This window comes from Notamacropus eugenii, chromosome 2 (assembly GCF_028372415.1).
Source record: "Notamacropus eugenii isolate mMacEug1 chromosome 2, mMacEug1.pri_v2, whole genome shotgun sequence".
NCBI classification, from domain to species: Eukaryota; Metazoa; Chordata; class Mammalia; order Diprotodontia; family Macropodidae; genus Notamacropus; species Notamacropus eugenii.
In genome coordinates this window covers 275213251-275229295 of record NC_092873.1, presented here as the reverse complement: position 1 = coordinate 275229295, position 16045 = coordinate 275213251, and the positions used below count along the sequence as shown (strand labels likewise).

The 16045-nt window shown below is 37.8% G+C and overlaps 2 protein-coding genes across 2 annotated transcripts in view; both read left to right on the top strand.

Moving 5' to 3' along the window:
* PLPPR5 (phospholipid phosphatase related 5) overlaps window positions 1-16045 on the top strand; it is a 447842-nt gene that overhangs the window by 215858 nt on the left and 215939 nt on the right. The gene's annotated exons all lie outside the window — the stretch shown is intronic.
* Window positions 443-1325, top strand: LOC140527280 (large ribosomal subunit protein uL16). Its single transcript, XM_072644087.1, has one exon. The coding sequence runs from the start codon at window positions 568-570 to the stop codon at window positions 1210-1212; it is 645 nt and encodes a 214-aa protein (XP_072500188.1). The 5' UTR covers window positions 443-567; the 3' UTR covers window positions 1213-1325.

The following is a 16045-nucleotide window of genomic DNA, read 5'->3' as shown; positions in this document are numbered from 1 at the left end:
GCTTTCTACACACTCGACGTTTTTCAGTTGAAATTAGGGAGATCTGCATTTGATACAGTACTATTTATAATGGTTCTCAATAGTAATTGTGCCACTAGAGTCTTTGATATCACAGATCTATTTATCACTTTCATTATAAAGCTGAGTTTTAAGGGGAAAAAAAAAATCTACATTACTGAATCCGTTGTGGCCACTACAGCCCCCTGGTGCTTTTTGGTTATAAATTCTGCTTTTTTGGTTATTCATGGTATTTTGTTTGTATCTTAGGGATCTTCTATTCCCTAAATATAACAATATAAACTTGCTCACAAAGAAAGTCTTCCCTCTGCCATAATCTTTCTCTTCTTGCCTAACTTCAATTTAAACTCTCCTCTCTTCTGTAATAGTAGGAACTGGACTTTATTTTGATTCATAAATTCAATGTCAAAAATAAATAAGCCCTTTCCCTGCGGCGAGGTGAGCGCGGCTGGTGGTTCCGCGTCTCCCTCCGAGCTTCGGCCTCGGCCCCGACAGACGTTCTTGTTTCCCTTTTCACCTTCCGCCTCAGCCCCTTCTGGCGCCGGGGCCATGGGCCGGCGTCCCGCTCGTTGTTATAGGTACTGTAAAAATAAGCCGTACCCAAAGTCCCGTTTCTGCAGGGGAGTTCCTGATGCCAAGATACGAATCTTCGACCTTGGCAGAAAGAAAGCAAAAGTAGATGAATTTCCATTGTGTGGCCACATGGTGTCAGATGAATACGAGCAGCTGTCATCAGAAGCCTTAGAGGCCGCTAGGATTTGTGCCAACAAGTACATGGTGAAGAGTTGTGGCAAGGATGGCTTTCATATTCGTGTGCGGCTACATCCTTTTCATGTCATCCGCATCAATAAGATGTTGTCCTGTGCTGGGGCTGATAGGCTCCAGACTGGCATGCGGGGAGCCTTTGGGAAACCCCAGGGCACTGTAGCCCGTGTACACGTTGGTCAAGTCATCATGTCGATTCGAACCAAGGTCCAGAATAAAGAACATGTGATTGAAGCTTTACGTAGAGCCAAGTTCAAGTTCCCTGGCCGCCAGAAGATCCACATCTCCAAGAAATGGGGTTTCACCAAGTTCAATGCTGATGAGTTTGAGGATATGATAGCTGAGAAGCGACTCATTCCTGATGGCTGTGGGGTTAAGTATATCCCCAGCAGGGGCCCCTTGGACAAATGGCGGGCACTCCACTCCTAAGGGGTGTGTTGCTGTGACATCTGCCTTTTCTCACAGGCATAAATAAATTAGCTACTGCTAAAAAAAAATTAAAAAATAAAAATAAATAAATAAACAAAAAATAAATAAATAAATCATTCCGTTCTCTGCTTTGCAAAGGAAAAGGCTGTTCTCCTCTGCCTGCAGCAATCACTTTTTAGATGTGGAGAAACATCAACCCAATAGAGAAAGGAGGCTTTGCAGAAGGCATACTTACAAGACTTGTTTCAATTTCTTGTCCCAGTACTAGACATATCCTGTGCTATAGTTCCTTGGATCCAGAGGTTCAGAACTATTCCTTCGGGATCATCTTGTGCAATGTTCTCATTTAGTAGATGAGGGAAACTGAGGCCCAGAGAGTTCAAATGGCTTATCTAAGATTGTGCAGCTAGTAAATAGAATGGAATTTGAAAGCACATGTTTTCACTCCCAAATGAGTCATTTTTCCATCACAGTGCTCTAGATCAATCTGAATCTCCATGTCAGGATCTTAGAGGGAGTTAGGTGCTTGGCACATGAACTAGGAAGACACCACCAGGTAAAGCAAAATAAAGCCATTTAAGTCCATCAGGCACTCTTTTCTCTGTGGTGACCTGTCTCTGGCTATACCCAGTTCAATGAAATTAAGCAAACTTTTTTTTTGTTAAATAAATAGGAAATGTCTTATGCTTGGTTAAAAGAATTAAACCTACTTCCCGGCCTATGTAAAATGGAGTAAACTAGTTTATAACTGAACATTCCAACAGCCATTTAGCCTAGTGGTGGAACAGCTCAAAGTAAGCTCCTGAGAGTGAACCACTTGCAGAGGGGTAGAGATTATCTCTCTTCCTTTTCCCCCAGGCAACTGTGTGAGTTCGGGATAACTATTAGAGCCACCAAAGTTCCCACAGGTAATCAGGGGTCCATAGAGTTATCACAGCACCAGTAGCAATGTTCAAAGAATTGTAGTTTCTGACAGAAATGTGTCTTTGGAAGTAGAGACATACTAAGATCAAACTAGACATTGTAGACCTAGTACTTCCTCAGTATGGGAGGATATTTCTGCAGCTGTCATTGAGTTCTTAGTAAATACTCTAACTAAAAGAAAAGAAACACTAATGAGTAATTAATAATGTATCACTGGATGGGATCAACAGCAGCCCTAGAAATTCTCCATCACCCTCAGGATTACTCTTAGAGCCCTGAGGAATTAATAGCCTAAAATGGAAGTTAAATATCTTCCAGTCCATTGATCAGGTTGGGGAAGCTTGATTAGGGGAGGCTTGTTTCCAATAAAGGCCCACATATTTTGCTGGTTGATAATGAGGCACTGGGTCAGAGGGTTTTACCCTCCCGCTCTCAAAAGAGTATATATACTCTGAGGGTGCCAGGCGTAGAGGCCTGAGGGCTACCCGAGTCTTACCTTACCTGTCCCAGGTCTTCGGTCGGCCAAACCGGATAAACGTATGAGAGAAGAGACTTTCTGGAGTTGAACAAGGGTTAGGCTTTATTCAGGGTCCTGGTTACATGTGCAGGGGGAGCTCTTCCTTAGGAGGGAGAGAGAAATCTCCCAAGGAGGCAAAGATCTTACGGTAAGAGATTGGAAGCAGAAATGTAAGTGGGGAGAGAGGGGGAGGGGAGAGTGAAGAGAGGAAAAACGGAGCCTTCTGTCCTGTCAGGGCCCCTCCGAGCTAAGAGCGCCTTCAGGCTTTCCTGACCCTAATTAAGCTCTCCGGCTGAGTAGTTTGCACCTGAATACCGTGCCTGTTAGATAACAATAGGTATGCCCAGATCCGGGTCAGTCCCGAGGGCGGGGATGCTCCTCCCATCATGTTTCTCACGGGAAGAGGCGGAAATACACGAGATAGCTCGGTCTCACTCCTCGATTCCCTGCTGTTTTCTGGGGGGCCTCATGAGAACTCTAAGATTTAGAAGTTCCCACCTTTACCCACCAGAGACTGTCCACATGGAATTGAGCTTCCATCCCAAACATGAGGGGAGGATTTTCTTCAGGGCTTAGTTTTTGGAAGAAGGTTAGTGTGTGAGATGAGACTCTGGGCAGCCATTTTTAAGTGCCCTTCCCCGCCTTTGAAAACCCAGATGTTGGTGATTTTCTCTCTGGTAATGATGTATATATCATGTATGTTAAGACAGTTGGAACCCCTATCTGTTGGTCCTGCTTGAATTTTCTCTTCAAACACATATGTGTTTGATTAAAGTGATTACTCAAAAGTTGTTTTCCTTTTAGAAAAGCAAATCTAAGAACCTGTGCAGCAGCTCCTCCTGTGCATGTAGGGGTGCTTACTGCTACATAGCCCATCCTTTGGGAATCTTGCTCACCAGTGCCACTAGAAATAGGGAAGTGATCCCAGAGAGGATATGATAAATGTAAAAAGTTCTGGTAACTATGAATTCCCTACCTGTCCTGACTTCGTTCTCTTTCTTCTTTTCCCCCTGACCTTGTTTTGATGATAATTTCCCTGGATTCCTGACTTTGCTTAAATCCACATCATGACATGCATATCCAATCTCCACTGAGACTTTTGACAAGATTGTAGCTTCCTGCTTTAGTTTCTCTGATTTATCCCTAGACAACTGTTTCCAATTAACCTAATCACAGTAGGTCAATAAGAAAATTCTTAGCCCTTTCCCCAAACACTATATGTAGGGGTATGTGTATCTTCAAAAGAGTGTGATTTTTTTTTTTGTTTACTCAATGTTTCCACATAGGACTAGCAATAACTTCACCAAAGAGAAACGTTCTAGAATCAGAGCACCTAAGTCTGAATCTCAGCTCTTCTAAATACTACTTGTGTGATCTTGGGCAGGTTACTGTCCCTTTCTGGGCCTCCATTTCTTCAACTATAAAATGAGAGATTTGGACTAAATTACCTCTTAGTTTTCTCTCTAGTCTAGATCAATAATCCTGCAAAGAACACTGATTTTGGAATTGCTGAATTCAAATCATAGCTCCAATTCTGGCTCTTTTACTTAATTGTATGACCCTGGTAAAATCACCCAGTCACTTTGGGCTTCAGATTCCTCATCTAAATAATGGAGCTGAGAGAAATGATTATTAATAATGACTGGATTGGGGAGATTCTAATTTCCCCTTTTCCTTAATCTTCATTTCAAGACCTCAGTCTCTGAAGGTTGAGCTAACCTTCTCCTCTATCTATACCCTATTCAGGTGAGTCAGCTATTATGTTCTTCTAAGGCTTGGGTAGGACATTGAGGGATGGGGGACAGGGGTGGGATCAGAGTGGATAACAATCAAAGTTCAGGTCCATCTCTCATTGTAAATTTCATTATTTCATTAATTGTTAACCAGTCAGAACTGATTGCCATCCCTTTGAATACTCCTTTTCCAAAAGAACATATAAGTAGGAGCCAGCCACCATGATGGTCTTTGGTCTAAGAGAGAGAAAGCCAAAAGACCACCCTTTTTTTAAAATGCTGATATTATTAATAGAATGAATAAAATGCCCAGAAATTGTCTCCTGAACCTTTTTAAACATCACAGTATTGAGACAGATGACCTCTAGAGTCCATTTTACCTTTATAGCCTGTGGTTCTATTTAATAGTAGCACGCTCTAGATTTTAAGTCCCTCGCATCTATTGAACACAAAGCCAGTATCAGTCTGGAGTCATGACACAAGAGCTTTTCTGGGAGATTTTCCAGTGAAGTACTGACCCAGCTCAGTGAAGTTGGGGAGATCTGATGAGATTAAGTTGCAGCCCATAAAACAGAACTACTGCCAACAAGGGGCTACTAAAGCAAGTGATTGGGGCCATAGGAGTAGAAGAGAAATGCAAAATTGGGTAATGGTAATTCAGCCCTTGGACATGGAATGGGGCCTCTATCAGCTGTATCTTTTGAAAGTTCCTGTCAGTTCCTGTTAATTCTTGAGTCATGTGAAATTTTGTAGCTACTCTGTTCCTACCAAAGCAAAATGATCCCTAGGAGAATTTCACATTATTGTCCCAGTTTGGAAATGTGGAGAAGTGGCTTATTCACTTAGCTTGTGTTCATCTGAATGTGGGTATCAGACTTATTGGTCTAATTAGATTGTGTGTTCACTGGGTAGAGACAGAGCTTAACTCTGTTTTTACTGGTACTGTGGGTATAAATAATTATGAATTACAAACCACTGGACTTTGAATGAGTGCTGTGTTATTTACTGCATTAGAAAATTAAATGCATGAATGATATTTGTTTTATAATTCTGTACTTAACCAACCTGCTTTGATCTCTTGTTTATGTATGAATGTATTTAGTGAACATGGTGGTCATTAAGGAAATATTTGAATTCTTAATCTTCTTTGCCAGTTCTTATGTTCTCTGTTTTCCTAGCAAGGTTATTGAAATATATTCCATGAAGAATTAAATACTGCATTCTGTTAATACATTGAGCAAATTCTTTTAGGGATACAAAGTAGTACTGTGGGAGAGAACTGTGTGTTTAGAGCCAAAGGGTTCATATCCTGCCTGACACATCCTGTGTGACTTTAGGTAAGTCGTTTTACTTTTCAATACCTCCATTTTCTCACCTGTAAAATGTTCTCTTCTCAGATACTTAACATACGTAACACATTGTTCTGTGACTTTCAGCAACATACAAATATGATATTTTGAACAGTCAACTCTAAAATGAGGGAAAAATTGTCTTTCAAAATTCTTCCCCAAATTATAAACACATATGTACACAAATCTTATTACACAAGGTTTAATTGGCACAGAACATTGTACATATGTCTGGGGTGCTTAATAAAATGTAAATTAAATGGAATTGAAGCAGAAAAATATAAAACAAATTGCTAAATTTATATTTCATATGTTTCAAATTGGTTTTTTACAGAAACAGTTTGCAGTCATCCTCTGGGGCTGACATTCATGTGTTTTAGCAAAGGGAAATAGTGACAAGTCTAGTAATCACTAAGAGACAGATTTGTAGCTAAAAGGGTCATTTGTGGAGAAAAGGAATTCAAAATCTTTTCACCTGTGTTGAATGACTAAAGATGTCCCCATTATGCTTTAATGAAAACTGATCATTAGGAAAGTTTCACTGAAATGAAGCACTATTCAGGGGGCATAGTGAAGAACTACTGACTGTGATAATATGCTCATGTAATCATAGAAAGTTGGAGCTGGTAAGAACCTGAGAGGTTGTATGTATATCCACACAGATCATGTCATCCCATTATACATTAATACTATTATTAAAAATAATTCATCTTTCTGGGGACATGCAGATTCTCCCATGCCCTTCCCTATGGTAAAATATTAGGTACACATCTTTCTTTGTTTGAATTGTATTTAGAGATGTTAAATTTCTAGACATTTTGAAGTTGGTGGATTATCTTTTTTAATGGAAAAATTTGAGGAAAATTAATATATTCAAGTTATTATTTCATTCTGTTAGTTTAAAGAACAATTAAGTTTGATAAGTATAACAATTTCCTCCTAAAATCATGTTTATTATATTTAGTTTAAAAGGACAATTTATTTCAAAGAATTACAAATTCACTAATTGGTTTGACTTTTCAGTGTTTTGAATTTGTTTCACAAAATGGAGGTATAAACTGCCTAATTTCAAAGAACTGAATATCTCTTTGTTCTTGCTATTTTAAAAGAAGCAAGTTGGAAAAAAAGAGAGAGAGAGAACCAAGGACTTTATTAACCATTAACACAATAATAGAACTTTCAGGTTTTACAAACCACTTTACATGTATTATCTCATTTGATTCTCCAAACAATCCTGGAAAATAAGTGATAGTATTATCTCCATTTTACAGATGAAGAAACTGAGGCAAATAAAGATTAAGTAGCTTGCTCAGTGTCACACAGCAAGTAAATGTCTAAAAGGCCACATTTGAACTCAGGTCCTCTTGACTTAAGGTCTAGCAGTCTATCTACTGTGCTACCTTGCTGCCTTAATTATGTTTTCCACATTTTAGTATCTTCCATAATACTAAACAGGGGATAGGAACTGGACCCATGATTTCATTTTTAGTGGAAATTCCTTTGTACAGAAACTTCTTTTATCAAGACAAGAAGGCTCCTTCTCTGAAACCTATAGATTTAAGAGTGCTGGCCCTCTCCTTGTTTCACTTTTATCTGTATATACTTGGTTCCTACCACAGTGTATGGCATATAGTAGCTATTTAATAAATAACTGTTGGCTGATTAAATAGTCCATACTGAAAAATATTTCCCCCAAATCCAGACATTCTGCTTCTCAGTTTTTTCACTATTTACTTTTACTGTGGTTTCTTGATTTGCCTCCTTCTGGTGGGTATAACACCTGGATGTTCTTTCCATGGCTTAGGCAAGTACTATTTTCCCAGGAAAAGGAGCTAGTATTATCTAGTGCTAAGTAGTGGCTGCTTCTTTCTGTCAACTGATGAGCCTCCTGTCTTGGGACAAGATAACATTTTCTTTTCCCTTTTAAAGTTATTTTGTTCAGCATATTGTTAAAGTTTAAATAAAATTAGAGAAAAAATGTCCAGTGTCATTGCCCATAGAAGTGTTCCTGAGTCTCCAATTCAGGAACAATGGATTTTTCCATTTGCTCTCGATTACATTTTTAAATTTGGGTTTAATACATCAATGTAATGACATTTATCATCCACACAATAACTATGGGACAGCCCTTAATTTGCTATTGAGGTCCTGAAATAATATAAAAGAACCAGTGTCAATACAAATCAGTCTTTTCAGGATAGAACCTGGTCTTTTGTTGCCCAGAGGCTGCTAAATATATCCTCTTAATGAAAGGGAACTTTTGGCTGTATCTACAGCTTTGATAGACAATCAAATTGCAAACTTTATTGCCCAAGAGGAAGTACTTTCAGAAATTCTGGCTAGCACAAAGAATGGATAGAGAGCAGAGAAAGCAGATGGTGAAGGTTACCCAGGACCAGACCTTCTAACACTCACTGTGGAAGTTCATGGAGTGAGGGATCCTTGAATGAACCTAAGAGAAAAAACAAAAAATGGAACATGAAATCGGATAGGGAAGGGATGTAAGTGTTGCCAGTCAGGACTTAAAGACCTGGAAATTGGAGAAAGAGGAGTGGAGAGACTGGAGGTCTTTATGAGAGGAAGAGAAGTAGGGATAGTAGGAATAAGGTCAGAGAAGGGTCAGGGTAGGATGAGTAATGACATAGTTAAAAGGCTTATTAGAAAGTCTGAATATATTTCAAATTTTGTTATTATGAGAATCAAAGAGCAAAATGGTGTTTTCAAGCAGCTTGTTTTCACATTCATTTCTTCATGTAAACTATTAAAATAACATTAAGAAAATATTTTCAACATAAATGTTTCTAGCAAACAAGATGCACTTATCACAATACTTGTTGAACTAAATTATCTTTGAAACTCTTCATATGACAGCCCATAGTTTGTTGGTGAGGTCCTGAAATTAACATAAAACCTATAGACTAACAGTTTTGTTTTGCTTTTGAGGGGGAAGATGAGGTAATTAGGGTTAAGACTTGTCCAAGGTCACACAGCTAGCTTTGTTTTGTTTTAAAAGTCTATTGAAAAGATGGTAGCAAAGACAGATAACATAACATGAATTCAAAGTACAGCGTGGTTCTATAAGAATAGTGAGAGGAGATCTGAAGCTCAGAATGCCCTAAATATGGTGAAAGATGCTAAGAATAACAAAATGGGATACATGAAAGTATGTGTATGGTGTATAAGCAAGTAAACTTTTAAACTAAATTGGGAGGAAAGAGGCAGAGTGGGAAAATAGTGAATACTGAGCTAGAATAAGAATCAGGAAGGCTTGGATTAAGGTTCCATAAATATAATTGTTGTTTCAGTCATGACCCCATTTGAGGTTGTCTTGGCAAAAATACTAGAGTAGTATGACATTTCCTTCTCTAACTCATTTTACTGATGAAGACCTGAGGCAAACAGGGTTAAGTGACTTGCCCAGGATCACACTTTTATCTAGTAAGTGTCTGAGGTCAGATTTGAACTCATGAAAATGAATCTTCCTGACTCTAGGTTTGATATTCTATCCACTATGCTACCATACTAGCTTTATGACCTGGGAAAATCACTTAACTCCCCAGTACCCAGGTCAGCTCTTGGAAACTCTAAGTACACAATAGCTATAAGATTGATGGAAGAATGTTCCTCATCCAGGGTTCTCTATGTGTTTTCTCTTCCTCTCTTTGTAGAGAAGAGTTAGTTTTGAACTAATTCAATTGATTTCATCTCTTTGAAATGTGATATTTGAGGAAGGCAGCTATTATCTAACATGACAGTAGCCAACCCTTGAAAGCCCATGAAAAAGCAAGTTTGGTAACACTGAGACATAATTCAGGTAGGAAGCAGTTTGTGTACTGTGATCCCTGTGCCTCTACCAAAGGGTGATGGGAAATGGGGGGAGGGGCTGGGGAAAGGAATGCAATATAGTACCAATTCTGGATAGCACCTCAATTCAGAACTCATAGTTTTGCAGGTTGAATTACCAGGGGGAGGTTCCAGAGTTCAAAGTACTCTCTTGGTCCACACTGCAAAAAGTATAGCTTATAAGTTCCTTACTGGTACACTGAGCTTTAATAATCAGATGGGAGAAATATAATGAGTTCAAAGCAAAGGTATTTACTAAGATAGCAAACTAAGAACACTAGCTATAAAACTGGGACATATCCTCCCACAAACACACATAATATGAGTGGGAAAAGTGGGAACACACAACATATAATAATGATAATAATAATACATCTACTTAAGGAACACTTATAGACAAGTAATTCATACTCACAGCACTATGGAGCTCTCACATACTTGTTTTTCTCATGTTCTTGTTCAGGATCTCTGCTAGGCATGTTGTTTAGCTCAGCTCCTTGAGCCTTCTCACTGAAACTCAGCTCTTGACTGACATGGCTAACTTCTTTCTTCTTCCTTGGTTAGTACTCTGTTTGCTTCCTCTTACAATATCCCACAGCCAGTGGGAAGAGAAAGAAATATCGTCACCTGTTCCTACCCTTTTGTAGAAGCACAGGAGTTTCAGTGAGTAAAATCATTTCCTACATTGACTGTCTCAGGGATGGCAAGTTTTCTTTTTAAAGGCCATTAGAGTTGTGACCAAACTTGTATTATCCACTGGCAAGTTAACCTAATCCTATCAGAGAGCTCTTTCCCACTTCATAAAGGGGTAACAGAATAAGCAGTAAATAAGTTAGTCAATAAGCATAAGTGCCTACTATGTGCTAGGCATTGTACTAAGTGTTTGAGATATAAAGAAAGGCAGAAGACATCCCCTGCCCCTGAGAAGCTTGAAATTTATCAATTGTATCTTTATACATCATTTAACACAATAACAATGAATATTTCTATTACATATGTGCGTGAGAGTATATGTAAAAATGTATGTACATATGCAAATAACATATATTCATGTATACACAAACATAGGGGGTATTCATGTATGTGCTTATATGGGTATGTACTATGTAACATACATATATGTATATATCACATATACATATATATAAATGCACATATATAAATATTTATCAAGATCAAAGAAGGGATAATATCATTTATCTGAGCTGAATACTACAATGAAGACTGACAAAAAGAAGAAGATATATCTGAATCTAAATTTTATTTCTTTTTCCCTTTGGCATGAAGAATAATTAATTCCTTTTTAATTGGAAAGGATCAATAAAATTGACCAATAGGAAAGTAATATCTAAGACAGATAATAAATCAATAAAAGAGCATCCAGATGATGCTGATAAATTCAAATCACTAGGACTAGACCAAAGAAATCGTAGAATACTAAAAGAAGTGGCAGGTGTGAGTGCTGAACCACTGACAGTGATCTTTGAAAGAATGTGGAGAAGACAGAGATATTACAGGATGGCAGGAGAAAAGTCTTGGTTTTTTTATAAAGGAACAGAGAGTGTAATCTAAGCCAGTGAGCTTGATTTAGACTCCTGGAAAAAATTTTAGATGATTAATGAACATCTCAGTAGTAGGCGATTACCCCATACTCAACATGACTTACTCGAGAACAGTTTATTAATTCAAAGGATCATAATAAAGGTAGAATGGAAGTCTGAGGTAATCTAATCTAAACCCCTCATTTTACAGATAAAAAACTGAGGCCTAAAGATATGTAATGATTTACCCGGGTTCAGGTGTGTTCCAGCCGACTCTGAGACTCTGAATCTATAAATTTCTTGAATTTTTATTTTTTGGGGAGGGGAAGAGAAAACTCCACAAACTGGTAATGGAAAACAAAAGTGCATACAGATATCATGGCATAAAACTAAAGGTTTTTATTATTTCATACTAACAACTACTTAAACTAACCATAGTAATGTGGGTGTCTACCAGTCAAGACAGACCCAGAGACAATGAGATCACAATTACAAAATATTTTTGACACAAAGACACCTTATACCTTAGGTAACATGACAGAAAAGAAAAATCACAAATGCTAGAGGGAATGTGGAAAAATTGGGACACTATAATGTACTGTTGGCATTATGAACTAGTCCAACCATTCTGGAGAATAATTTGGAATCTATGACTACAGGTCTATAAAACTGCCCATAACCTTTGACCTAGCAGTACCACTACTAGGTCTGTATCCCAAAGAGGTCAAAGAAAATGGAAAAGAATCTATTTGTACAAAAAATAAGGTATCAGCTCCTTTTGTGGTAGCAAAGAATTGGAAATTGAGGGGTTACCTATCAATTGAGAAATGTCTAGACAAGTTGTGGTATATGATTGTAATGGAATACTATTGTGCTATAAGAAATTATGAGCAGGATTGTTTCACAATAAACCTGGGAAGATATATATATATATTTATGCAAAGTGAAATGGGCAGAATCAGGAGAACATTACACACAATAATATCAGTATTTTAAGGATGATCAACTGTGGAAGACTTAGATACTCTAATCAAGGCAATGATCCAAGACAATTCTAAAGGACCCATGATGAAAATATATATGTGTGTGTATATATATATATATATATATATACATATATATGTATGTATAATCTATTGAGAGAACTCAACTCTGAGTGCAGATCCCTTTTTTACTATCTTTTCTTTACTTGTGTGTGTATGTTTTCTTTTGCATTATAGCTAATATGGAAATATGTTTTGTGTGACTTCATATGTATAATCCATTTCATATTGTTTGCTTTCTTAAAAAAGTGAGGTCAGAATGGGAGGCAGGGAAATAATTTGGAACTCAAAATTTGTATATATGTAATTGGGAAATTAATGAAATAAAATATATTTTAAAAATAAAAATAAACCAAAATAGAAGTATGACTCCAGAAAGTGCCAAGTCACTTTCTACTGGGTCTGCATATGATATTAAGTAAAATGTGGAAAAGTAGGGAGTGAGGATAGGAAAGAGGATGAATTACTTTCCTTTTTGCAGCAAGCAGGGTATCGGAAATATAGCATAATTCTGATATGTGCTATCTCTGGTAACTGCATGAGGTTTAATAGGGATTAGAAAGGCATTCATTAATCATGAAATGGAGTAGCTAAGGGGAAATAACAGTGAAATTGACTCAAGTGTGTGTGTGTGTGTGTGTGTGTGTGTGTGTGTGTGTGTGTGTGTGTGTTAAAGAACTGAGCAATAAAAGAAGCATTTGTGGGAGTTTTGATTGCAGCAAACACATCGCGGGTACACTGTTGGAGGGCCATTTTCCTATAGATTTTTCTGGTTGTAATTCCTTGGTTTCCTTGGTTACTATAAGCTAAGCCAAACACACACACACCCACATACACACATACACACACACATACACGCACACACGCACACACACTCACACTCACACACACGCACACACACACACACACACACACACACACACACATTGGCTTCTCTTCATCTCCTTTATACCTGGAAGGGTATCATAGAGATAGTGTGTATATTGCTTATCATTCATAGAAATGTTGGAAATAAGGAATTAATAAGCAACCACGGATGATTAAATATCACACATTACCGCACAAAGGTGAAAATATTAATATTCAGGAACTAAATTACCCTAAATCTTCATGCTGCAATAGGAAAAATAGTGCATTCTGATGTAATGTCAATTTAAAAAATAGAAATTACCACATATTACAGGCATAAAAGAAATCAAGCTGGGGTTTTAAGAAAGTCAAACAGTAGACTACCATTAAATAAAACTGAGCAAAACTTGATCTCCATTCTGATATTATTTTTGTAAGGTTTTCAGGAGAATTTTCTCCTCTGGGGGAAGACTGGATTTATTTATTAAAGATAAATACAATTTTGTGTTATGGGGACCATTATTCTTCTGGGAAAGAATCTGGGGACTTCTTCTACCTGCCAGCAGCTCTAAGGATTTTTTTAAGTAAATTAATGAAAGAAGACTAGTTTGACTGAATTCCAGAGAATTTTGCTTCAAAGAGATATAAAGATGGGGTTTCATTGATTATCTTACACAATTATACCACCTAATTGGGAAGCTCAGGGAGTACTAGCACTTCTAGCATGAGGGGTTGTCACACCCTTTTTATGGCTGTTTATCCATCTTTAGTGTCCACCTGGAATTCAGCTCTCACCTGTGGCTCTAAGAAGTTGTAGCAAGCACAGTGGCCATACCTCATTAAACCACCTCAGCAGATGGGCTAAACCACATTGAGGGTAACCAATGGGCTTTAGATCCCCCAGTGTCTTAGGGTGGGGTGTCTACCCCAAGCATGTAAAGACTTCCTTTGGAAGAATGGACAGATGAGAACAATTTGTTCCAAAGCCCATGAGGGCAGCTGAAACAGGTGTTGTGGAGTTCTTAGAGTGTGGTTAGACATTGAAGATGCCAAGATAATTCACTGCATCCTGAGCCATCACAATTGCCCTAACTTTTGTCTTTCCACTGGACTTTGATGTCACTGGAAAAGGGAGTGAGGCTGACAACTTCGTGCAACTCTGCCTCACTTAAATCCAATTTATACGCCAGTCATCATCCTGTGATGTTATTGGTCATCTTTGAAAATGAAGGACAAACAATAACAATTCAATTAGAAGTAAATTAGCTTTGTTAGGTAAGAACACTTTTTTAATGAATCAAACAGGAAGACCAGTTTAAAAGAAGAGAATAGAATAAATGGGGGGCAGGATAGGATGGAAGAAAATATAGTTAGTCTTTCACAACATGACTCTTATGGAAGTGTTTTGCATGACTATACACATATAGCCTATATGGAATTATTTTATACTCTGTATTATTTACACTTTACGTCTGAATTTAACTAACTTAACACTATTAAGTCTAGACTATCAACAAAATAATGTCAATTTGATGTTAATAAGTCAGTAATTTACAGTGATTGCCAATTTCTGACGGGTAAATGAAAATTGACACTGAAAGTTTAATTTTAACAATTGGCAAGCTGGTTAGAGCTGTCTCCAGCATACCTCTGATTTCCTCTCAATCTCCTGAACTCTAAACTAGAATCATCCAGCAAGGTTCTTTTCTAGTTTCTACTTCCTTCTCTACATACTTTCTTGTTGATCTCATCTGTCCAGTGTACATATCTTTCAGTCATCTCAGCTAGATGCCTTGGTGGATAGAGTGCTTGGCCTGGAGTCAGGAGACCTGAGTTCAAATCTAGCCTTAGACACTCACAGACTGTGTGCCCTGGGGCAAGTCACTTAATCTATGTTTTCCTTAATCTATTGGAGAAGAAAATGGTAAACCACTCTAATATCTACCAAGGAAACCTCATATGGGGTAATGAAGAATTGGGCACAACTGAATGACTAAACAACACATTTTATAGCAATTCTTCCACTAGAAGTCCAATTGTGAAATATATGAGTGGCTCATGATTATGACCCTAGTTAGAGATAGAAAACTCTGTAACAATAGGCTGGGAAGTTGTAATCCCAGCCCTGTGCTAGGAAATATCAAACCTTGTGCAATTCCCAGATATTCTATCTTCTTCCTCCTCTTTTTCTCAAAAAACAAAAACAAAAACAAAATTCCAGGCAGAGTTTTATGAGCCCATAGTGCCCGAGGCCTGTTTTTCTACCATCACTTCTATTTGTTTTTTATTTTTTATTCTTGTTTCTTGGTGTATTTTAGACAGAAATTTCTTAATGATCCTACTATTAGTATTTCAACCCCATAGGTGTCTTGCTACTTCAGTCTCTTGATAAACATTAATTAAATGTCTACTTTATCCATCTACTATGTGCTAATCATTGGGAGTAAAGAAAGAAGCAAAAGACAGTTCCTGCCCTCAGAGAGATCACAATCTAATGGGGGAGAAAACAAGCAAACAACTATATTTGGATTCCAGAAAGCTACTATAAGGCCTCTGTTTTACTCTTTTTTCCTCTGTCCCATTAAAAAATGAATAACCTACTAGTGTTCTCTCTCTCTCTCTCTCTCTCTCTCTCTCTCTCTCTCTCTCTCTCTCTCTCTCCCCCCCCCCCCTTCTATCATTCCTTGCAAAGAAAGGAGAAGAGCAATCCCTGTTCTACTTGCCCTCTTACAGGTTAAATGGGAAAAAGTCTTACTGAGTTCGCTTTGGTAGAATATTAAGTGCATGGTGCATCAAGATGGTGAATCCCATGCCTTGGATTAGATGCCATTAGAGGTCCCTTCTACACCAAGTTCCTATCCCCTAAGCCACCATAATAACTAAGTATTCCTCCCAATTAACTGAATCTGTCTTTATTACTTATAATGTTTGCGTATCATGAATTTCAGGAATGATTTGAGGGCATATTTCCTGCTGCTTGCCTCAGGTAACAGTTGCGCCTGGCATCAAAACTGCTGTTTACAACTCTAATTAA

Bases quoted from the DNA above. Each gene is read 5' to 3' on its own strand.
- LOC140527280 (XM_072644087.1), top strand. From the start codon at position 568: ATGGGCCGGCGTCCCGCTCGTTGTTATAGGTACTGTAAAAATAAGCCG.